Source organism: Oncorhynchus mykiss, chromosome 28 (assembly GCF_057628025.1).
Source record: "Oncorhynchus mykiss isolate SJ-2025 chromosome 28, ASM5762802v1, whole genome shotgun sequence".
NCBI lineage: Eukaryota > Metazoa > Chordata > Actinopteri > Salmoniformes > Salmonidae > Oncorhynchus > Oncorhynchus mykiss.
In genome coordinates, this window is record NC_143049.1 from 13,974,754 (window position 1) to 13,996,428 (window position 21,675).

Below are 21,675 nucleotides of genomic sequence, written 5' to 3' on the forward strand. Positions count from 1 at the left end.
GTAGCATGCCAATGATAACCACAAAGACTATGTCCATTAGGCATGCATCACTTCACTGATAGTCAGCAAAGTGATATGTTAATATCAGCGACAAACGTCTTGTTGTCAACTTCATTTTATAGTATCTTTGAAGACAGATATGCTATAAAAAGAAAATCCAGGAGGATGACCAACACACGTCTAAAGAAAGGCTAGGATGGAATGGATGACACCGCACAGCAGAGGAACAAAGAGTGTTCTAACGTGCCAAGACAAAGCTGTTTGATGGAAGACAGAGATGGAGAGATGGAGATGGGTGAGGACTAGGAGGCCATCTTCAACATCTCCGTTAACGTCTCTATTACCTTTGGGCTTATCTTCCACCAGTAGGCAAGCAACGGTCTTCTCCTCGCCCACCACAAACGCCACGTCCCCTGATTCATCGGGGGTGACCATCTGTAGTGTCAGCCGGTGTACCCGGCCCTGGCAGGCCATCTGGTTCAGGTCGTTGTTCTGGAGGAGGTTATCGCCCAGCCACCACTCTCCGTTGGTCACGCCCTCCTGGGACAACTCACACGCAAAGACAGCATCCTGCCCGGTGGTCACTGTGATGTCGTGCAGCTCCCGAGTGATGCGCACAGACTCTGGAGGTGAATGAATGTGATGACGGGGGAGTGAGAGATCTAAAGGTTCCCAGGGTCAGGGTTTCCCAGGGGATTCATTAAGGTGAAACACTCAGGCATTAGAGCACCACCATTGGTATCCTGATTTAAAAGTGAGATCTAAAGAGGATGGACAATTGCACTCCAGGAGACACCAGTTCATGGAGTTTGCTGAGGTTATTTATGTCTACTCAACGTTTAGGATTCTTTCTCAATTAAAGAGTACAATATTACACAAAAACACATTTTCACTTCCTATGTGATGGCTATCGTGTAGGAAGGTAGACATAAGTACAAAAAAATGATCTCTGACAAAATACATAGTATAGGTCTGAATATGACAACAAAACCAACACAAACTGCATACTACAGTCCCCAACATGGCAAATAGATTGCGGTTCAAATGTAAAAACACATCGATTATGAAACCTATATTTCATGATCAACTACAATGTTATTGTTGCCCCTACAACTATGTGAAATAATAGATAACGTGCTTACTCACAGATTACCCTTAAAAAACGGGTTACAACAAGTTTGGCTACAACAATATCCAAGTAAAAGAACATTAAGAAGGACGTTCTTAGTATGTCGGCACACAGAATGAAAGCAGTGGATAATGTAGAGTGACAGACATGAATACAGCCACGTTTCATTACCTTTGACTGTCAGGGTGGCTGTGCTCTGCTTATCCCCGGCATCGCAGGTGTACTCTCCAGCATCTTCAGCCTTTAACTTGTGAACCATCAGGATGTAGGTAGAACCTGTGTGCTCCATGGAATACTTCTCCCCCTGGGTGAGGAGCACGGAGCCCCTTCTCCAGGTCACCTTGCCATCAGCACTGATCTCACAGGTCAGAGAAACACTGCCTCCCTCCACTGCTTCCTGGCTCTCCAGCTCCTTCTTGAACACCACAGGGGCCCCTGCCCGGGAAACAGCAAGATGGAAACAGACCGCCACAAGGTTAGGATGGATGGAGACGTTAACCTGTTTCGGGAGTGGACACGGACGGGACGGACATTCAAGCACATCCAATATCTTGAAAAGAAACATTCAATACAACATTTAAAAGCATTTGTTGGAAAAATGTTTATCCACTATAGGTTTCAAATAGCATAGGTCTCAAAGGACAAAAACAGGGAGATTTCTTGTTTCTTGCTATTTTGTAATGTGAGTGAAATTAACAAGTGGCCTACCAATGGCATGCACTGCTATACCAATCGATGTCCACAACAAGATGACCGTGAATTGAGAGATTCAGAATGGGTTGCTAGATCAAATCCCCGAGCTGACAAGGTAAAAATCTGTCGTTCTGCCCCTGAACAAGGCAGTTAACCCGCTGTTCCGAGGCCGTCATTGTAAATAAGAATTTGTTCTTAACTGACTTGCCTAGTTCAATAAAGGTTCAATAAAAAATGGTTAGGCCTAGTAAAGGTGAGTGATTAGGAGACATACATTATATAACCCCTTACCACAGACTTTATGGTATAAGTGCCCTTTACTTTCATTTAATGGGTATAAGCACCTCTTACCTCGGACAGTCAGGCTGTAAAATGAGTTTGGAATGGACTCCGGGTATTGAGGTAAAATGGTTAGGTCTAGTAAAGGTGAGTGATAAAGAGACTCATGTTATACATATATTATATAACAGCTTACCTCAGACTATACAGTATATGTACCCTTTACCTTGGACGGTCAGGCTATGAAACGGGTGTGGAATGAACAAAAGGGATCCAGGTATCGGGTACAATGGGAGAGGATAAGAGGGGATCAACAGACTTGTACCCCTTACCCCGTAAAGTCAGGTTATACAAGGAATTCGGGAATGGCTCCAAGTATTGGGAAAGAATGGAAAAGGGTTTGTACTGATCAGCAGACTCATACTGTACATGCGTCTATATATAGTATTATAACCCCTTACCTTAGACTATATACAGTTACCATTTACATAAGATGGTATACAGTTGAAGTCGGAGGTTTACATGCACCTTAGCCAATTACATTTAAACTCAGTTTCTCACAATTCCTGACATTTAATCCAAGTAAAAATGTCCTGTCTTAGGTCAGTTAGGATCAACACTTTATTTTAAGAATGTGAAATGTCAGAATAATAGTAGAGAGAATGATTTATTTCAGCTTTTATTTCTTTCATCACATTCCCAGTGGGTCAGAAGTTTACATGCACTCAATTAGTATTTGGTAGCATTGCTTTTAAATTGTTTAACTTGGGTCAACGTTTTGGGTAGCCTTCCACAAGCTTCCCACAATATGTTGGGCTAATTTTGGCCCATTCCTCCTGACAGAGCTGGTGTGACTGAGTCAGGTTTGTAGGCCTCCTTTCTCGCACACGCTTTTTCAGCCCACACATTTTCTGTAGAATTGAGGTCAGGGCTTTGTGATGGCCACTCCAATACCTTGACTTTGTTGACCTTAAGCCATTTTACTACAACTTTGGAAGTTTGCTTGGGGTCATTGTCCATTTGGAAGACCCATTTGCGACCAAGCTTTAACTTCCTGACTGATGTCTTGAGATGTTGCTTCAATATATCCACATAATTGTCCTGCCTCATGATGCCATCTATTTTGTGAAGTACACCAGTCCCTCCAGCATCCCCACAACATGATGCTGCCACCCCCAATTACTTAAAAATCATACAATGTAATTTTCTGGATTTTTGTTTTAGATTCACAGATGAAGTGTACCTATGATAAAAATTACAGATCTCTACATGCTTTGTAAGTAGGAAAACCTGCAAAATCGGCAGTGTATCAAATACTTGTTCTCCCCACTGTATATTTATATATATATATATATATATATATATATACATACAGTGCCTTGCGAAAGTATTCGGCCCCCTTGAACTTTGCGACCTTTTGCCAAATTTCAGGCTTCAAACATAAAGATATAAAACTGTATTTTTTTGTGAAGAATCAACAACAAGTGGGACACAATCATGAAGTGGAACGACATTTATTGGATATTTCAAACTTTTTTAACAAATCAAAAACTGAAAAATTGGGCGTGCAAAATTATTCAGCCCCCTTAAGTTAATACTTTGTAGCGCCACCTTTTGCTGCGATTACAGCTGTAAGTCGCTTGGGGTATGTCTCTATCAGTTTTGCACATTCCTCCTTGCAAAATAGCTCGAGCTAAGTGAGGTTGGATGGAGAGCATTTGTGAACAGCAGTTTTCAGTTCTTTCCACAGATTCTCGATTGGATTCAGGTCTGGACTTTGACTTGGCCATTCTAACACCTGGATATGTTTATTATTGAACCATTCCATTGTAGATTTTGCTTTATGTTTTGGATCATTGTCTTGTTGGAAGACAAATCTCCGTCCCAGTCTCAGGTCTTTTGCAGACTCCATCAGGTTTTCTTCCAGAATGGTCCTGTATTTGGCTCCATCCATCTTCCCATCAATTTTAACCATCTTCCCTGTCCCTGCTGAAGAAAAGCAGGCCCAAACCATGATGCTGCCACCACCATGTTTGACAGTGGGGATGGTGTGATGAGCTGTGTTGCTTTTACGCCAAACATAACATTTTGCATTGTTGCCAAAAAGTTCAATTTTGGTTTCATCTGACCAGAGCACCTTCTTCCACATGTTTGGTGTGTCTCCCAGGTGGCTTGTGGCAAACTTTAAACGACACTTTTTATGGATATCTTTAAGAAATGGCTTTCTTCTTGCCACTCTTCCATAAAGGCCAGATTTGTGCAATATACGACTGATTGTTGTCCTATGGACAGAGTCTCCCACCTCAGCTGTAGATCTCTGCAGTTCATCCAGAGTGATCATGGGCCTCTTGGCTGCATCTCTGATCAGTCTTCTCCTTGTATGAGCTGAAAGTTTAGAGGGATGGCCAGGTCTTGGTAGATTTGCAGTGGTCTGATACTCCTTCCATTTCAATATTATCGCTTGCACAGTGCTCCTTGGGATGTTTAAAGCTTGGGAAATCTTTTTGTATCCAAATCCGGCTTTAAACTTCTTCACAACAGTATCTCGGACCTGCTTGGTGTGTTCCTTGTTCTTCATGATGCTCTCTGCGCTATTAACGGACCTCTGAGACTATCACAGTGCAGGTGCATTTATACGGAGACTTGATTACACACAGGTGGATTGTATTTATCATCATTAGTCATTTAGGTCAACATTGGATCATTCAGAGATCCTCACTGAACTTCTGGAGAGAGTTTGCTGCACTGAAAGTAAAGGGGTTGAATAATTTTGCACGCCCAATTTTTCAGTTTTTGATTTGTTAAAAAAGTTTGAAATATCCAATAAATGTCGTTCCACTTCATGATTGTGTCCCACTTGTTGTTGATTCTTCACAAAAAAATACAGTTTTATATCTTTATGTTTGAAGCCTGAAATTTGGCAAAAGGTTGCAAAGTTCAAGGGGGCCGAATACTTTCGCAAGGCACTGTATATATATATATATATATATATATATATATATATATATATATATATATATATATAGGCCTAATGTACCCCTTAACTTAAACAGGCAGGGTATAAAACAGATTTTGGCCCCTTACCTCGGACGGTCAGGCTTGCGGTGGAGGTATGGTGACCCACGGTGAAGGTGACTGTGCCCGAGTCGGCCTGGGTGACCCCCCTGAGGGTGAGGCTGTGCACCTTGCCCTGGGCACGGATCAGGTTCATTTCATTGTTCTGCAGAGGGACGTCCGCAAGCTTCCACTGGACCTCCCTGGCGTCATCGTGGGACAGATGGCACTCAAAGTGGACATCCTCCCCCTCGTGCACCGAACAGCTGTTCAAGACCTTCACTATGGTCACCTCCACCTCTGTTTGATAAAGCCAGTCATGTGTTGTTACTGGCTAGATGTGAAGCTTACTCTAAAAGGACAGATAATGTCTATATGGGTGTTAATGGTTAGGTGCCAACAGAAATAGGGCACCTTACCATGTACACTCAGTACAGTTACAGTACAGAGACAACGATTAAGAGTACGGTTGTGGAAAAGACACAAGGTTGCACCTGTCAACACAGAAAACAGACGAAATGGAAGTGTGAGACAGTCCGTTGCCCCTAACAGTGGAATGGAATGGTGGAAAGGTTATGATGGTAGACGTGTAGAGGAAGATGAGTGAAGGATATGAAGGACATAGGAAGTTTTAAGTGACTGAAGAAAAGTATGAAGATCACCAAGCATTCATTCGGTGCCCTTTAAGGCCTTTGGTCCTCTAAAGCCTAGCGTGACATTAGTCTTGTGGGAATCACTCAGGATGGAAAGTGGTTGGTAGGGATTGAGTGAATTAGAAGATAATTGCCATGATTCAAGAGGTGTGTAAGAGAGAGAATGATTGAGAAGAATGGCAGAAGACAATATCAGACTTTCATCTTGTTCCCTACCCTGTACAGTGAGCACGGAGGTGGTCTTCTGGTAACCTGTGTCACAGATATACTCCCCAGAGTCAGCCCCTTGTAGGCTATAGATGATAAGCTTCACAATGGCCCCTTCCTGTTTCAGCTGATACTTGTTGTTAGACTCCAGGACCCTGTCGCCCCGGCTCCAGACAACGCTGGCCCCAGGCTTGGTGATCTCACAGCGGAGGATGGCGATCTCACCTGCGTCCCACTCTAGATTCTGTAGTCGAGTTTTGAAGTAAACGGGCAGGGCTAGGTAGGAACGGTAGAGGTTGGGAGAGGTGAGATAGTGAAACCTTTTGAGAGCAGAATTATGCCCCCAAACCACAATTAATACACGAGGGAATTTTGTTTCACAACAGCACAACTGCTAAAACAGAATACTTTTTTTCTCAGCCTACCCTTCACAGAAAGGTGTGCTGTGGTTTTCCGGTCACCACTGTCACAGGTGTAGCTGCCTGAGTCTTCTGGGTCTAGGTTTTGGATGACTAGCCTAGCGCTGTGCCCTTCCTGGATGATGTTATACTTGGCACAGAGGCAAAGACCCACCTCCCCCTTCCTCCATTCCACAGGGACTCCAGGTTTAGAAAGCTCACAGTGCAGGGTAACACTGCCCCCCTCCTCAGCCTGTTGGCTCTGCAGCTCTTTAGTGAAAATTACTGGGAGAGCTGACAAATAAAAATCCCAAAAGATGAATTATAAGTCTACAGATCCAAAAAGCTTTAATTAAAAAAATGGTAGGCATCATTCCAAGGTAACTGTTTTGTTACATAACTTTAACTTTGACTAACTGTTTATTGCATTTCTGTTAATACATGTGGAGCTCCAGTTTAAGTGTTGTGCTAGTGATGAATGGAGCAACAGTGACAAGGTCTTCATCATCCTACTGTACCATTGACTTTCAGGCATGCTGAGCTCTCTGTGTCTCCAGTCCTGCACTGGTAGCTCCCTGTGTCTTCGGGTTTCAAATCACAGACTTGGAGGTCCACACTGCAATCTTTCTGCTTCATCTGGTACTTTTCTCCAGACTTCAGCACCTGTGTTCCCTTCCTCCATTCCACAGGGACTCCAGGTTTAGAGAGCTCACAGTGCAGGGTAACACTGCCCCCCTCTTCAGCCTCCTGACTCTGCAGATCTTGTTTGAATATGACTGGGAGAGCTGAGAAATGAAAGGGTTAAAAAAAAGGTATCTGCAGACTGCATTCACTGTTACAATGCCTCAATAAGAGATATTGCTAAACCATATGGAGAAGAAGTTCCCAATGGAACGATGTCTCTATGTATGGTGAACACTTTCAAGGACCATTTATATATGCACTCTCCTCTGCTTGGTGTCCGTCCAGACCAGCAGCTGTAAAAAAAGGATTTGCTGTGTGACCTACCAACACCACCACCACCACCACCTTGAAAGTGAGATATTAACTATGGGTTTACACATAACCAAGATGATTTGTGCACAGCACTGCATGAAGAATCCTGGTCTCTGACTAAATTTGACATTTTGTACGCAGAATTCCATTGGAATATCATCATCAAGCTACAAAGAATCTACAATAAGTACACTCCTGCAAGGTCAACAATAGACAACAAAGCTAAATCTATCCTGTTGTCTAGTAATTTACCCCACTTTACCCCTACCTACAATATACCGCATGTACATAGTTACCTCAATTACCTCGTCGCCCTGCACTTCAACTCAGGACTGGTATTCCCTGTATATCGCCATTTTATTTTTACTCGTTATTCACTGTGTATTTATTGACACTATTTCTGTTTTTATTTGTATCTTTGTTTTGCTCTGCGTTGTTGGAAAAGGACCCGTAAGTAAGCATTTCACTGTTAGTCTACTCATGTGGTTTATGTAGCATGTGACAAAAACATTCTATTTGAAAAGACAACAAAATAAAGACCTACTTCCTGCTTCCCATTTAAGGGCAAGAAAAAAATTGACTATATTAGCCCACACAGCTACAAGGATCCACTTCCATGTTCGGTTTAAGACCTCATATTGAAGCTTAAAGAGACCCCAACTGATATATAGAACCATCTTAAAATGATTTACTTTGGTTTAGATACAAGCATCATGAAAAAGGGTAACTTAACTTAATCCTCTGGCTCAACTTATCCCAAAACCTCTACCTTAACCGTTACGCCAAGAGGTCAAACTCCTTGAGGAGGTCGCTAGGTGTTGGGTTAAAGGAAAAATCCACCCAAAACCACTAATGTCTACATTTTACAATGTTAAATAACAGTAATATGTGGGGTATTTTTTTTGTGAACCATTGTTTTATTTTGTCGTTATAATAGCAACGTGAAAATCATTGTGGAAATCTGTTGCAGCTCAAGTCGACTATACAACCAACAATGCAATGCTCTCTTTATGGGCTGGCTGGCTAGCTAACAAGCAAATGTAGCTACACACAACAATACCAAAGTAAATATCAGCATGTGAAGTAGCTAGTTGTAAAATCGCCTAAAACTGCACTATCAATTTAGGAGTCTACAATTTCACCGTGTTCAACCAGCAGGATGATGTGTCGCACAGAGTGGAGACTGACATTCACCAACGGCCATGCAACGACACCATGAAATTCACGCTGGACTGAAGAGGCAGACAAATACGGTGGGAGAAATGTGGTGGACCATCTGTTAAATGTACAGTTTTATTGTAGTGCTACGTCATACTGGTCGAATTTCTACCTGCTTGAATGGCAATAGCTCAGATACACGTGAAAACATGAAATGACCCTGGGAATCGCTAAAACATCGCTCAGAGACATATATTTAAAAAAAATATATATATACATTTAAAAATATGAATATATCCTTTGAGGTCGCTACATTACCCCTTTCCTTTGGGAGAGTGTGTCCCCACGCTTCTCTATACCCCTCACGTGTCCCTCAAGTGTACACACCTCTCCAATGGCCTCAGGGGTGCCATCCCACTTTGGACACCAATGTAGCGAATTCGGGGGGTAGCCTTAACTTAACTTCAACACCTGGACAAGACCACAAAATGAAGCAAAGACCTAGAAAATGAGCCACAATGATAAAACAGTGTATTAAGTTTGCCTGAAAAGACTGGCCTAAGAGCACCATGTAAATGTGACACAATGCACAGGTAGATTATGAGCTCAACAGGCAACAGATCTGTCTTTTTTTGTACTGGCTCAACAGACACACTAGAAAAAAGGTATGAGCTCAACAGACACACTAGAAAAAAAGGTATGAGCTCAACAGACCCACTAGAAAAAAAGGTATGAGCTCAACAGACCCACTAGAAAAAAAGGTATGAGCTCAACAGACCCACTAGAAAAAAAGGTATGAGCTCAACAGACCCACTAGAGAAAAATGTATGAGCGCAACAGATACACTAGAAAAAAAGGTATGAGCTCAACAGACCCACTAGAAAAAAAGGTATGAGCTCAACAGACCCACTAGAGAAAAATGTATGAGCGCAACAGACCCACTAGAGAAAAAAAGATGTGAGCTCAACAGACAACAGATAGCTCGTATTCCTACCAGGTCCTTCCACTACTGTCTTCTTTTCTACTGTCTCCTCCTTCTGGGGCTACAGTTTGGGAACAGCAGTAGCAGCAGGCTTCACAGCTATGGCAAAACACCAAAATGACTACCGGTATATGATTTAACTTCCTTATCTGTCTAGTAAGCAGAATGCTAAACAAAAAGCATGAGAACATGAACATAAACGTGTCATACAACAGTACTCAAAGAGAGAAACCAGTGACACAGACTACCAAAAAATTGCCTACACTGCAAGTGAGGGACAAAGATTAAACAAAATAAGATTACTGGACACACTAAAGCATTTCGCTACACTCGCATTAACATCTGCTAACCATGTGTATGTGACAAATAAAATTTGATTTGATTTGACTAACACGACTACAAGATTATGCAGAGACACCAAAATGTGCCATACAATGCAAACCACATGTTTGACTCCATTCCATTGATTCCATTCCAGCCATTAGAATGAGCCCGTCCACCTATTGCTCCCCCCACCAGCCTCCACCGTATGACGCAATATACATTCCTGTTTATGCTGTCACATGATTCATTGCGTTATCTGCTTTTATAACAAAATGTTTTTTTAAACAAACACCCCCATTCAAATCGAGGGAAAATGAATCAGACCAAGAAAAACATATTGGTATATGTCAAGTAAAGAAAACACTCACGTGGCATATACTAATAGGATCACAAGATGATGCACAGACCCCACAAATAAGCCACACCGTGCTGAAGCCACAAACGATGTCCGCTTGAACAGATAGGCCAACGAGCAGCAGTTCCTATCTGACTGACATTATCCAGCAGATTCAAAAACACATAACATACAGAAACACCAGAATACAGTATTGAAATTGCTGTGACATGCATGAGCTATGAGCTCAACGGACAAGAGATACACGATGCTCGTCGAACATCTCATTCCAAAATCATGGGCATTAATATGGAGTTGGTTCCCCCTTTGCTGCTATAACAGCCTCCACTCTTCTGGGAAGGCTTTATATCAGATGTTGGAACATTGCTGCAGGGACTTACTTCCATTCAGCCACAAGAGCATTAGTGAGGTCGGGCACCGATGTTGGGCGACTAGGCCTGGCTCGCAGTCGGCTTTCCAATTCATCCCAAAGGCGTTCGATTGGGTTGATGTCAGGGCTCTGTGCAGGCCAGTCAAGTTCTTCCATACCGATCGCCACAAACCATTTTTGTATACACCTCCCTTGTGCATGTGGGCATTGTCATGCTGAAACAGGAAAGGACCTTCCCCAAACTGTTGCCACAAAGTTAGAAGCACTGAATCATCTAGAATGTCATTGCATGCTGTAGTGTTAAGATTTCCCTTCATTGGAACTAAGGGGCCTAGCCCGAACCATGAAAAAGAGCCCCGCTCGGCTATGGAAACCCATTTCACGAAGCTCCCGACTAACAGTTCTGGTGCTGACATTGCTTCCAAAGGGTGTTTGGAACTCGGAAGTGAGTATTGTTTAGCACTCGGGGGTCTCGTCTGTGAGCTTGTGTGGCCTACTGTACCACTTCGCAGCTGAGTTGTTGTTGCTCCTAGATGTTTCCACTTCACAATAACAGCCCTTACAGTTGACCCGGGCAGCTCTAGCAGGGCAGAAATATGACGAACTGCCTTGTTGGAAATGTGGCATCCTATGACTGTGCCACGTTGAAAGTCATTGAGCTCTTTAGTAAGGTCATTCTAATGCCAATGTTTGTCTATGGAGATTGCATGGATGTGTGCTCGATTTTATACAGGTGTCCGAAACGGGTGTGGTTGAAATAGCCAAATCCACTAATTTGAAGGTGTTACCACATACTTTTGTATAAATAGTGGAGCTCATATTTTTCTACCATGGTCTTCTTCTCTACTGTCTCCTTCTGAGGCTCCGTTTTGGGCGTGGCAGGAGGAATAGGGCTGCAGGCTTAGAGACTATTACAAAACACCACAATAACTAAACATTCTTCAACAAGTAACCAGAAATATTTGTCTTTTCAACTGTCTCCTTCTGGGGTTCTGGTTTGGCGGCAGCAGGAACAGCAGGCTTCAAAGCTTCAAAATGCCTTTTTCAGCTCAACAAACAGTGGCACAAACAAACCACAAGAAACTTGCAGCATAGTGACATATGCACTCACTGTAAAAGGACGTTGAAGACTATCAACATCATCATCAGGACCAAGCAGCAAGACAAACTGCACATATTGCAAGTGAAAGCAGACAACCAAACCGTTTTCCATGTCCACTCCCCTCCCGACCTTCTTCCTGCTTTGGGAGGCTCTTGTTTGGGAGAAACTGGGGTAGCTGGGGGCTTCACAGCTATGATAAAACATCCAACTTTGAACGGCAAAGCAAACCATATAACTGCAAGTCTACTAAGAATACAGCTGTCTTAACATTCACCCTTTAGGGCTATGATGGTGGAAAGCTTTTCGCATTATGATGGGATTCAAGTTGTCCTATATATCATCCCATATGAATTGACCTTGAGGAAGAATACATAGAGATAACAGTGCTTGTACTCATCAAAGTAGCTTGCTCATTAAATGAACGGCAAATAATGTCATCGGAGTTCAAATATGGAGCATTTTCCTGAATATTTGTCCTTATTTTTGTAAAATGTTATTTACTTCACCATTCCTCCATTTCAGAACACATATAAAATGACAGAAACAAACAGAAACGATTAATGAATTTGAAGACAACATTCAGTACAGTACAACAAAGTTTACACCTGTGAACATAAGAACATTTTTGTGATATTCAATTAAAACTTATGAAGTGACAAAGGCACTTCTGAATATATCAATTTTCTCTTACCCTTAATTTTGAGACTGGCTGTAGTCTTCTGGTCTCCACACACACAGCTGTAGTCTCCACTGTCCTCTGGTACTACTTTGCTGATCAGGAGTTCACTCACAGATTCTTTCTGCTTCAGCTGGTACTTTTCTCCAGACTTCAGCACCTGTGTTCCCTTCCTCCATTCCACAGGGACTCCAGGTTTAGAGAGCTCACAGTGCAGGGTAACAGTGCCCCCCTCCTCAGCCTCCTGGCTCTCCAGCTTGTGTTTGAAGGTCACAAGTTGGGCTGTGGAACCGAACCATTAGGTGGTTAGTTTTGAATTAAACTATTTAAAAAACCAACAACTAAAATCACCGTAGCATAGTCAATGGAACACCCACAAAGGAGCAAGGGACAAAGCAATACAAATACAAACAAATTATAGAAACAACCAATCTGTAACACCACGACTCAAACCAATATAGACAAAAACACACACACAACACTGAAACAGACTACCCACAGACAAAGACCCAGAGATACAAACAAAAAGACAGACATAACATTTCCTAAAACATGCCAAAGTCAACCAATAAATGAACATCATAATCAACAATTGCTGGACACCCATACGTAAAAAAATATTTTAAAAACATTCTCCTTGACAATACACTGAACTTCCTTTTGAAACATTGCATACACTAACAGGGCATCACAGGGATGAAAGCACAACAGGTTTGCATATACAGCATGATAAATAGTTAATAACATGTCTTCCTCCTACCCTTAATCTTGAGACTGGCTGTAGTCTTCTGGTCTCCACACACACAGCTGTAATCTCCACTGTCCTCTGGTACTACTTTGCTGATCAGGAGTTCACTCACAGATTCTTTCTGCTTCATCTGGTACTTTTCTCCAGACTTCAGCACCTGTGTTCCCTTCCTCCATTCCACAGGGACTCCAGGTTTAGAGAGCTCACAGTGCAGGGTAACATTTCCCCCCTCCTCAGCCTCCTGGCTCCCTAGCTTTTGTTTGAATGTAACAGGTTGGGCTGGGGATTCAAAATAAACCATATAAAATACATTGAAAAACAATATGCCTAACCAATGATACGAGGCAATCAGACATGAGTGCATCCTCCAAAAACTATGAGAATGGCACAGTTTAAAAAGCAGGTACTTGAATAATGAATCGAAACACAGAAACAGAGACAGAATGATCACTAACAAAGACTAACAACATGATCAGCACAATGAAGACACACAAGACTACAAAGACACAAAGATCAACTGAACAGAGACAGTTAAAGATATACTTCTAAGCTTAAGCACTGGGTTTTCAGAACATGCAGAACTTGCTGCTGACACTGAATCATAAAACATACAAAATGAAACAAAGCCATGATGACAACTACTCAACACAATCAAAGCCGTTATACCAAACCAACTTCTTGAAAATAATCTACTGAATCACACTTGAAACTTGATAAAAGCAGTGAAAAGACAGTACAGAACAACTTCAGCTGAACATACAGTAGCTATTCAATGACACCAATCTGCCTCCTACCCTTAATCTCGAGGCTGGCTGTAGTCTTCTGGTCTCCACACACACAGCTGTAGTCTCCACTGTCCTCTGGTACTACTTTGCTGATCAGGAGTTCACTCACAGATTCTTTCTGCTTCAGCTGGTACTTTTCTCCAGACTTCAGCACCTGTGTTCCCTTCCTCCATTCCACAGGGACTCCAGGTTTAGAGAGCTCACAGTGCAGGGTAACACTGCCCCCCTCCTCAGCCTCCTGGCTCCCTAGCTTTTGTTTGAATGTAACAGGTTGGGCTGGGGATTCAAAATAAACCATTTAAAATACATTGAAAAACAATATGCCTAACCAATGATACGAGGCAATCAGACATGAGTGCATCCTCCAAAACCATGAGAATGGCACAGTTTAAAAAACAGGTACTTGAATAATGAATCGAAACACAGAAACCGAGACAGAATGATCACTAACAAAGACTAACAACATGATCAGCACAATGAAGACACACAAGACTACAAAGACACAAAGATCAACTGAACAGAGACAGATAACTCACAGAGACAGTTAAAGAAAAATGACTGGGAATACTTCTAAGCTTAAGCACTGGGTTTTCAGAACATGCAGAACTTGCTGCTGACACTGAATCATAAAACATACAAAATGAAACAAAGCCATGGTGACAACTACTCAACACAATCAAAGCCGTTGTACCAAACCAACTTCTTGAAAATAATCTACTGAATCACACTTGAAACTTGATAACAGCAGTGAAAAGACAGTACAGAACAACTTCAGCTGAACATACAGTAGCTATTCAATGACACCAATCTGCCTCCTACCCTTAATCTTGAGACTGGCTGTAGTCTTCTGGTCTCCACACACACAGCTGTAGTCTCCACTGTCCTCTGGTACTACTTTGCTGATCAGGAGTTCACTCACAGATTCTTTCTGCTTCAGCTGGTACTTTTCTCCAGACTTCAGCACCTGTGTTCCCTTCCTCCATTCCACAGGGACTCCAGGTTTAGAGAGCTCACAGTGCAGGGTAACATTGTCCCCCTCCTCAGCCTCCTGGCTCTCCAGCTTGTGTTTGAAGGTCACAGGTAACGCTGACAAACCATTGGATTAAATATGCAATTATACTGTATTTATGATAAGATAACAAAATAATTCTACCAACACATAACATTACATATATAATTTTTACTTACTGAGCCCCTGTAAACACTAACTTCCCAACATTCCCATTGACCAAGACTATGTATCCATACCATTGACGTTTATAGTCGCTGTGGTCCTCTGGTCTCCACACTCACAGGAGTACTCCCCACTGTCCTCAACATTCAGATGCTTTATCTGAAGCTCGCAGGAGGCATCTTTTTGTTTCATCTCATATTTGTCTCCAGCTTTGAGATGCTCAGTGCCTTTCTTCCACTGAACCTTGGCCCCAGGTTTGGATAACACAGAGCAGAGAGTGACACTCTCCCCTTCCTTGGCCTGCTGGTTCTTCAGCTTTTGTTCAAAGCTGGCAGGCAAGGCTAGAAAAAGACGAACACGCCCAGATTCATTAACAAGTAGGCAAAACGTTCTCTTAAAAATCCTCAGTTGTGATGGAAGTGGAACAGAAGCAATATGGAGGAGAACAATGGGTAATGGATGATGATAGTGATCCAGACTCGTTCATGCTGTCCTTCGGAACCTAAATATGATTCCAATGATTGAGTTGGTCAATGAAACAGAAGACTTGTTAAACGAAGGTGGTAATCAAACCAGTGCATGCAATAAACATGGCCTTCACAGCTGAACACAACCCCAAAACAAAATGAAATCCTTCCAAAGTACACAAAGGATCAGCTGCATACAGAGACAGCCATTTTTTGAGCTTTTGGCAGAACCTTTGCATTGAGGCACCAATCTAAAAAGGAACAATATTCAGAACATTTTTCAGATAGGAATCATTTCTTAGTTGATGACCCTGCAGTATTTCCCAGGACACAATAGAAGCATTCTCATTACCTTGGATGTAAAACTGAGCCTACATGCTAACACAGCAGAGTGACTTCAAATCAAATTTGATTTGCCCCGAATACAACAGGTGTAGACCTTCCCGTGAAATGCTTACTTACAAGCCCTTAACCAACAATGCAGTTCAAGAAATAGAGTTAATAAAATATTTATTAAATAAACGAAAGTAAAAAATGTAATAAAAAGTAACACAATAAAATAACATTAACGAGACTATATACAGGGGCTTCCGGTACCGAGTCAATGTGCCGGGGTACAGGTTAGTCGAGGTAATTTGTACATGTAGGTAGGGGTAAAGTGATAATAAGATAATAAACAGCGAGTAGCAGCAGTGTAAAAACAAAGGGGGGTGGGGGGGCATTTGATTAATTGCACTGCGGTCTTATGGCATGGGGGTAAAAGGTGTTAAGGAGCCTTTTGGACCTAGACTTGGCGCTCCGGTACCACTTGCAGTGCGGTAGCAGAGAGAACAGTCTATGACTTTGGTGACTGGAGTCTTTGACAATTTTATGGGCCTTCCTCTGACACTGCCTAGTATATAGGTCCTGGATGGCAGGAAGCTTGGCCCCAGTGATGTACTGGACTGGTAGCACTACCCTCTGTAGTGCCTTACGGCAGTTGCCATACCAGGCGGTGATGCAACCGGTCAGGATGCTCTCGATGGTGCAGCTGGAAAACTTTTTGAGGATCTGGGGACCTATGCCAAATCTTTTCAGTCTCCTGAGGGGGAAAAGGCATGATCGTTTCCTCTTCACAACTTTCTTGTTGTGTTTGGACCATGATAGTATGTTGATGATGAGGATACCAATGAACTTAAAACTCTCGACCCGCTCCACTACAGCCATGTCGATGTAAATGGGAGCCTGTTCGGCCCTCCTTTTCCTGTAGTCCATGATCATCTCCGTTTTTTTCTTACCACCACACTGCCAGGTCAATTACCTTCTCCATATGAAGGTGATCAGGCCTACCAACGTTGTGTTTTCAGGAAACTTTATGATGGTGTTGGAGTTGTGCTTGGCCACTCAGTCTTGGGAGAACAGGGAGTACAGGAGGGGACTAAGCACGCACCCCTGAGGGGCCCCCTTGTTGAGGATCAGAGTGGCAGATGTTTTGCTGCCTACCCTTACCACCTGGGGCTGCCTGTCAGGAAGTCCAGGATCCAGTTGCAGAGGGAGGTGTTCAGTCCCAGGGCCCTTAGCTTAGTGATGAGCTTTGAGGGCACTATGGTGTTGAATGCTGAGCTGTAGTCAATTAACAGCATTCTCACATAGGTGTTCCTTTTGTCCAGGTGAGAAAGGGCAGTGTGGAGTGCGATTGAGATTGAGTAATCTGTGGATCTGTTTGGGCGGTATGCAAATTGGAGTGGGCCTAGGGTTTCAGGATGATGGTGTTGATTTGAGCCATGACCAGCCTTTCAAAGCACTTCATGGCAACCGACATGAGTGCTACGGGCCGGTAGTCATTTAGGCAGGTTACCTTCACTTTCTTGGGCACAGGGACTATGGTGGTCTGCTTGAAACACGTAGGTATTACAGACTCGGTCAGGAAGAGATTGAAAATGTCAGTGAAGGGACTTGCCAATTGGTCCGCACATGCTCTGAGTACACATCCTGGTAATCTGTCTGGCCCCGCGACCTTGTGAATGTTGACCTGTTTAAAGGTTTTGCTCACATCAGCTATGAAGAGTGTGATCACACAGTTGTCTGAAACAGCTGGTGCCCTCATGCATGCTTCAGTGTTGCTTGCCTTCGAAGGGAGAATAAAAGGCATTTAGCGCATCTGGTAGGCTTGCGTCACTGGGCAGCTTTGTAGTCCGTAATAGTTTGCAAGCCCTGCCACATCCGACAAGCGTCCGAGCCGGTGTAGTATGATTCATTCTTTGTCCCGTTTTGACACTTTGCCTGTTTGATGGTTTGTTTGAGGGCATAGCTGGATTTCTTATAAGCATCCGGATTAATGTCCCGCTCGTTGAAAGCGGCAGCTCTAGCATTTAGCTCGGTAGGGATGTTGCCTGTAATCCATGGCTTTTGGTTGGGATATGTACATATGGTCACTGTGGGGACGAAGTCATCGATGTACTTACACGGAACCCAAACTGGCCGCTTGCGTGCGCCATCGTGCATAAATGTATTTTGTCCCCCCACACCAAACGCGATCATGACACGCAGGTTAAAATATCAAAACAAACTCGGAACCAATTATATTAATTTGGGGACAGGTCGAAAAGCATTAAAAATGTATTGCAATTTAGCTAGCTAGCTTGCACTTGCTAGCTAATTTGTTCTATTTAAATAGCTTGCTGTTGCTAGCTAATTTGTCCTGGGATATAAACATTGAATTGTTATTTTACCTTAAATGCACAAGGTCCTCTACTCCACCAATTAATCCACACATAAAACGGTCACCGAATGATTTCTAGTCATCTCTCATCCTTTATATTGGGGTTGGCAACTTTCATAATTTAGGTGCATTACCGCCACTGACCTCGTTCGTCTTCAGTCACCCATGTGGGTATAACCAATGAGGAGATGGCACGTGGGTACCTGCTTCTATAAACTAATGAGGAGATGGGAGAGGCAGGACTTGCAGCGCGATCTGCGTCAGAAATAGAACTGACTTACATTTTAGCCCTTGGCAAATCAGACGCGCGTTAGCGCGCGAGTAGTGTGGGTGCAATTATTGAATAATATAGATTTCTAAAAATATAGATGAAATCTGGTGAGCTAATAAACTGAACATCTAAGAATCTAAGAATCAGGGATGCCGCTGTACATAAAGTATGCATCCTTCAATAATCTAATCTTTCTCTCTTTACTCTGAGGATGATAGACCCAAAGATGAGAGAATGATGAACAAGACCAACAAAGATCATTACGGAATGGTTGACTGAGATCTGATGGTATGAATGGTGCCACAGGCATCGAGGACACCAGCCGTGGTCACTTATGATATTGCATAAATTGTGCATTTGACAATGCACACAGCAACGACAAGTCTAGATGAACGTTAAAAGATCAAGCAAGTATCATTTCAATTTCAGAGAAACTAAAGAAGAGGGAAAATGCAGTGATGCACTTCCATCTCTGGTATCTACTACAGCTATAGATCTGCTAGATAGGACAGGGGCGGTGGGGCAGGATTGTTATGAGGGTGCCCAGCCCCCTCTAGCCTCCATATAATTCGAACCATGGCCCCGGCCATGGGAGTTACCTTTGACCATTAGCGAAGCGATCGCTCTCTTATCCCCAATCACCACATAGACGGTGCCTGAGTCCATAGGTGTCAGCTCGCTCCCGGTGAGAGAGTAGAAACCCCCCTCAGATACCTGGATCTCATTGAGGGGGGTGGGCTGCAGAGGGATTTGGTCTAGATACCACTGCGCCAGATAGGGCAGGTTCCCCTTGAAACACTCAACGTCCTGGGGTGGCTCCACTATGAACACGGTCCGACCTGGATGAAACAGATCTTAGACCATGACGGAAAGCAGAGACAAGGGCACATGCTGTTCTGAGCATAATGTGTGTCCTGTCCACCAACCAGAATGGGATTAGACAGTAGGAAGGAATGATCTCCCAAATGTTAAAACATTCAGCATATAGTAAGGCAAAACAAAGGGACATGAATCATGCTCAGTCAATGCGGTTGCATCATATGAATGTTGTCTGTTCAAGAAGACAAGCAGGAGAGTCAATCTTACTAGATGTTAAAATGTCAGCTCCAAGATACCAAAAACAAACTCTTGCTCATTTAACCCCTAGTATTATTCAAGTACCGATCAATAAAAGTTGACAGTGACAACCTAATCGCTCACAAAACATTTTTGCGGAAGCATCTAAATTCTCAACATTAATTCAAAGCTCTCTGCCCTGCTATGCACTGCAGTCAACATGTCAGCAAATCTTTCATTTTCAGTGTCTGTAACTACTACATAAAAAAAAAGTTAGCAACATACAGTATGAATGTGCAAAACCATACAACAATTTCAGTCTAAGGTAATATCAATTCACTATAAACTGTTTGGTGATCTCATAGTAATTGTAAGCACGATAAAGAAAAGATCTATACTGTACAGAGGTCTTACCTTTGACTGTCACCTTCGCCATCATCGTGGCAGTGCCCACGTCACAGGTGTAAGTGCCGCTGTCTTTCTCCTCCAGCTGTTTGATAGTGAGGGTGAGGACGGTCTCCTTCTGACTCATCTCATAGCGTCCCCCGGCCTTCAGCTCCACGCCATCCTTGGACCAGGTGGCCTTGGAGGCAGGCTGGGCCGTCTCACACTGCAGGGTCACTGAGCCCTCCTCCTCCACCTCGCTGTCCTTAAGCTCCTTGGTAAACTTGTGGACTGGCTCTGAGGAAAGGTACATTCAGGTAGGAGCACAGCAGAGAGCATTGAGGTCGGAGAGGAAACATTTTTTGTTTGTTATTTAACATTAAAAAGCAGTCACAGTTTAAAAGTGGTAGCTCGTGGTCAATGATACATGAATATCCTGTAATCAACAACCGTTAAACAATTGAAGGTGTCTGTGAAGGGAACTGGTCAGACTTACCTTTGATCTCCAGCTTGGCCTTGGTAGTGGCCCCTCCGATGACCTCACAGCTATATTCCCCAGAGTCCTGAACAGTGACACTGTGGACGGTCAACTTCATGACCCTCTCCTCTTTACTGATCTCATACTTCTCACTCTTCCTGATGTCCTTCCCATCTTTGGCCCACTGGACGGTGGCCCTGGTCTGTGTGACCTCACAGATGAACACAGCATCCTCCCCTGAAACTACACTAATGCTCTGCAGCTCCCGTGATACAGATTGAGCTTTGCCTGGAACAAGTCACAATTATGTATTTTAATTCTGAGAGTGGCTCAATTTCCTTTCAATCACATGCAACAAACAAACTTAGAAATGTGATATGTTTTCTCTCAATGGTCTACATACCCAACTTTGCGATAACCTCAGGGATCAGTTGATTAAAGTCTCAAAACCATGAACGCTAAAACCCATGCAGATTGATGTTAGAACCTCAACTGGTAAAGATGTCTGACCTTCAACAGCTAAGGTAGTCTTGGAGTTCAGGTTCTTTATGTTGAAGACCACCTCACCAGCATCGGCTGGCGTCACATCCTTGATAACCAGCATGTACTTGCGACCTGTACTGGAGACCTGGAAGCGTCCTCCGTTAGCCACGGTCTGGCCATTCAAGGTCCAGGAACACTCGTCAGTGCTTTCCCGTGACAGAATACACTGAAAGCTACATGTCTCTCCCTCCATCGCCTCCACGGACTTCAACTGTTTGGTGATACCTATGCTCAGGTCTACATAAAGGGAGGAGAGAGGAGTTTTTCTTTCAAAGACATGATGACACAATTGCTGCCTCAGCACACTACTAATTTGTTTGCAAGTTATGCAGCTTTGTCATACACACCTCTCACAGTGACCTTTGACTTGGAAAGCTCAGTACCCAGGTCGCAGCTGTACTCCCCTGCGTCTTCCTTGGTAACATCCTTGATGATCAGACCCAGGGACTTGCCTGTGTGCAGGACCTCATACTTAGAGTCAGTGGTCAGGAGCGTACCATCTTTCCTCCAGGTGGGGGAGACCCTGGGCTTGGAGGCCTCACACGCCAGGGTGATCATACCTTTCACCTCTCCCACCACGTCATCCAGAGACTTGAGGAACACTGCACGCTTCTCTGGAGGAATGCAAATGGAGATCACAAGCACCAGTTAAAGATGTTTAACATATTCTTTAGTCCCACTTCTACACTACA

General features: G+C 43.3%; 1 protein-coding gene across 21 annotated transcripts in view; it reads right to left on the reverse strand.

Moving 5' to 3' along the window:
- The window catches only part of obscnb (obscurin, cytoskeletal calmodulin and titin-interacting RhoGEF b), a 99,123-nt gene that overhangs the window by 33,865 nt on the left and 43,583 nt on the right, over positions 1-21,675 (reverse strand). For 6 of the 21 annotated variants that reach the window (XM_090225409.1, XM_090225410.1, XM_090225408.1 and 3 more), the window contains 15 exons: positions 21,331-21,597; positions 20,951-21,220; positions 20,459-20,728; positions 19,993-20,259; positions 15,158-15,424; positions 14,729-14,995; positions 13,919-14,185; positions 13,137-13,403; positions 12,392-12,658; positions 6,932-7,198; positions 6,441-6,707; positions 6,025-6,291; positions 5,186-5,455; positions 1,301-1,564; positions 345-623 (listed from right to left, as the gene is read on the reverse strand). In XM_090225409.1, coding sequence (XP_090081535.1) covers positions 345-623; positions 1,301-1,564; positions 5,186-5,455; positions 6,025-6,291; positions 6,441-6,707; positions 6,932-7,198; positions 12,392-12,658; positions 13,137-13,403; positions 13,919-14,185; positions 14,729-14,995; positions 15,158-15,424; positions 19,993-20,259; positions 20,459-20,728; positions 20,951-21,220; positions 21,331-21,597 — 4,023 coding nt within the window. The remainder of the gene's footprint in view (positions 1-344; positions 624-1,300; positions 1,565-5,185; positions 5,456-6,024; positions 6,292-6,440; positions 6,708-6,931; positions 7,199-12,391; positions 12,659-13,136; positions 13,404-13,918; positions 14,186-14,728; positions 14,996-15,157; positions 15,425-19,992; positions 20,260-20,458; positions 20,729-20,950; positions 21,221-21,330; positions 21,598-21,675) is intronic. The other 15 variants (XM_090225415.1, XM_090225414.1, XM_090225412.1 and 12 more) reach the window with 5 other exon arrangements.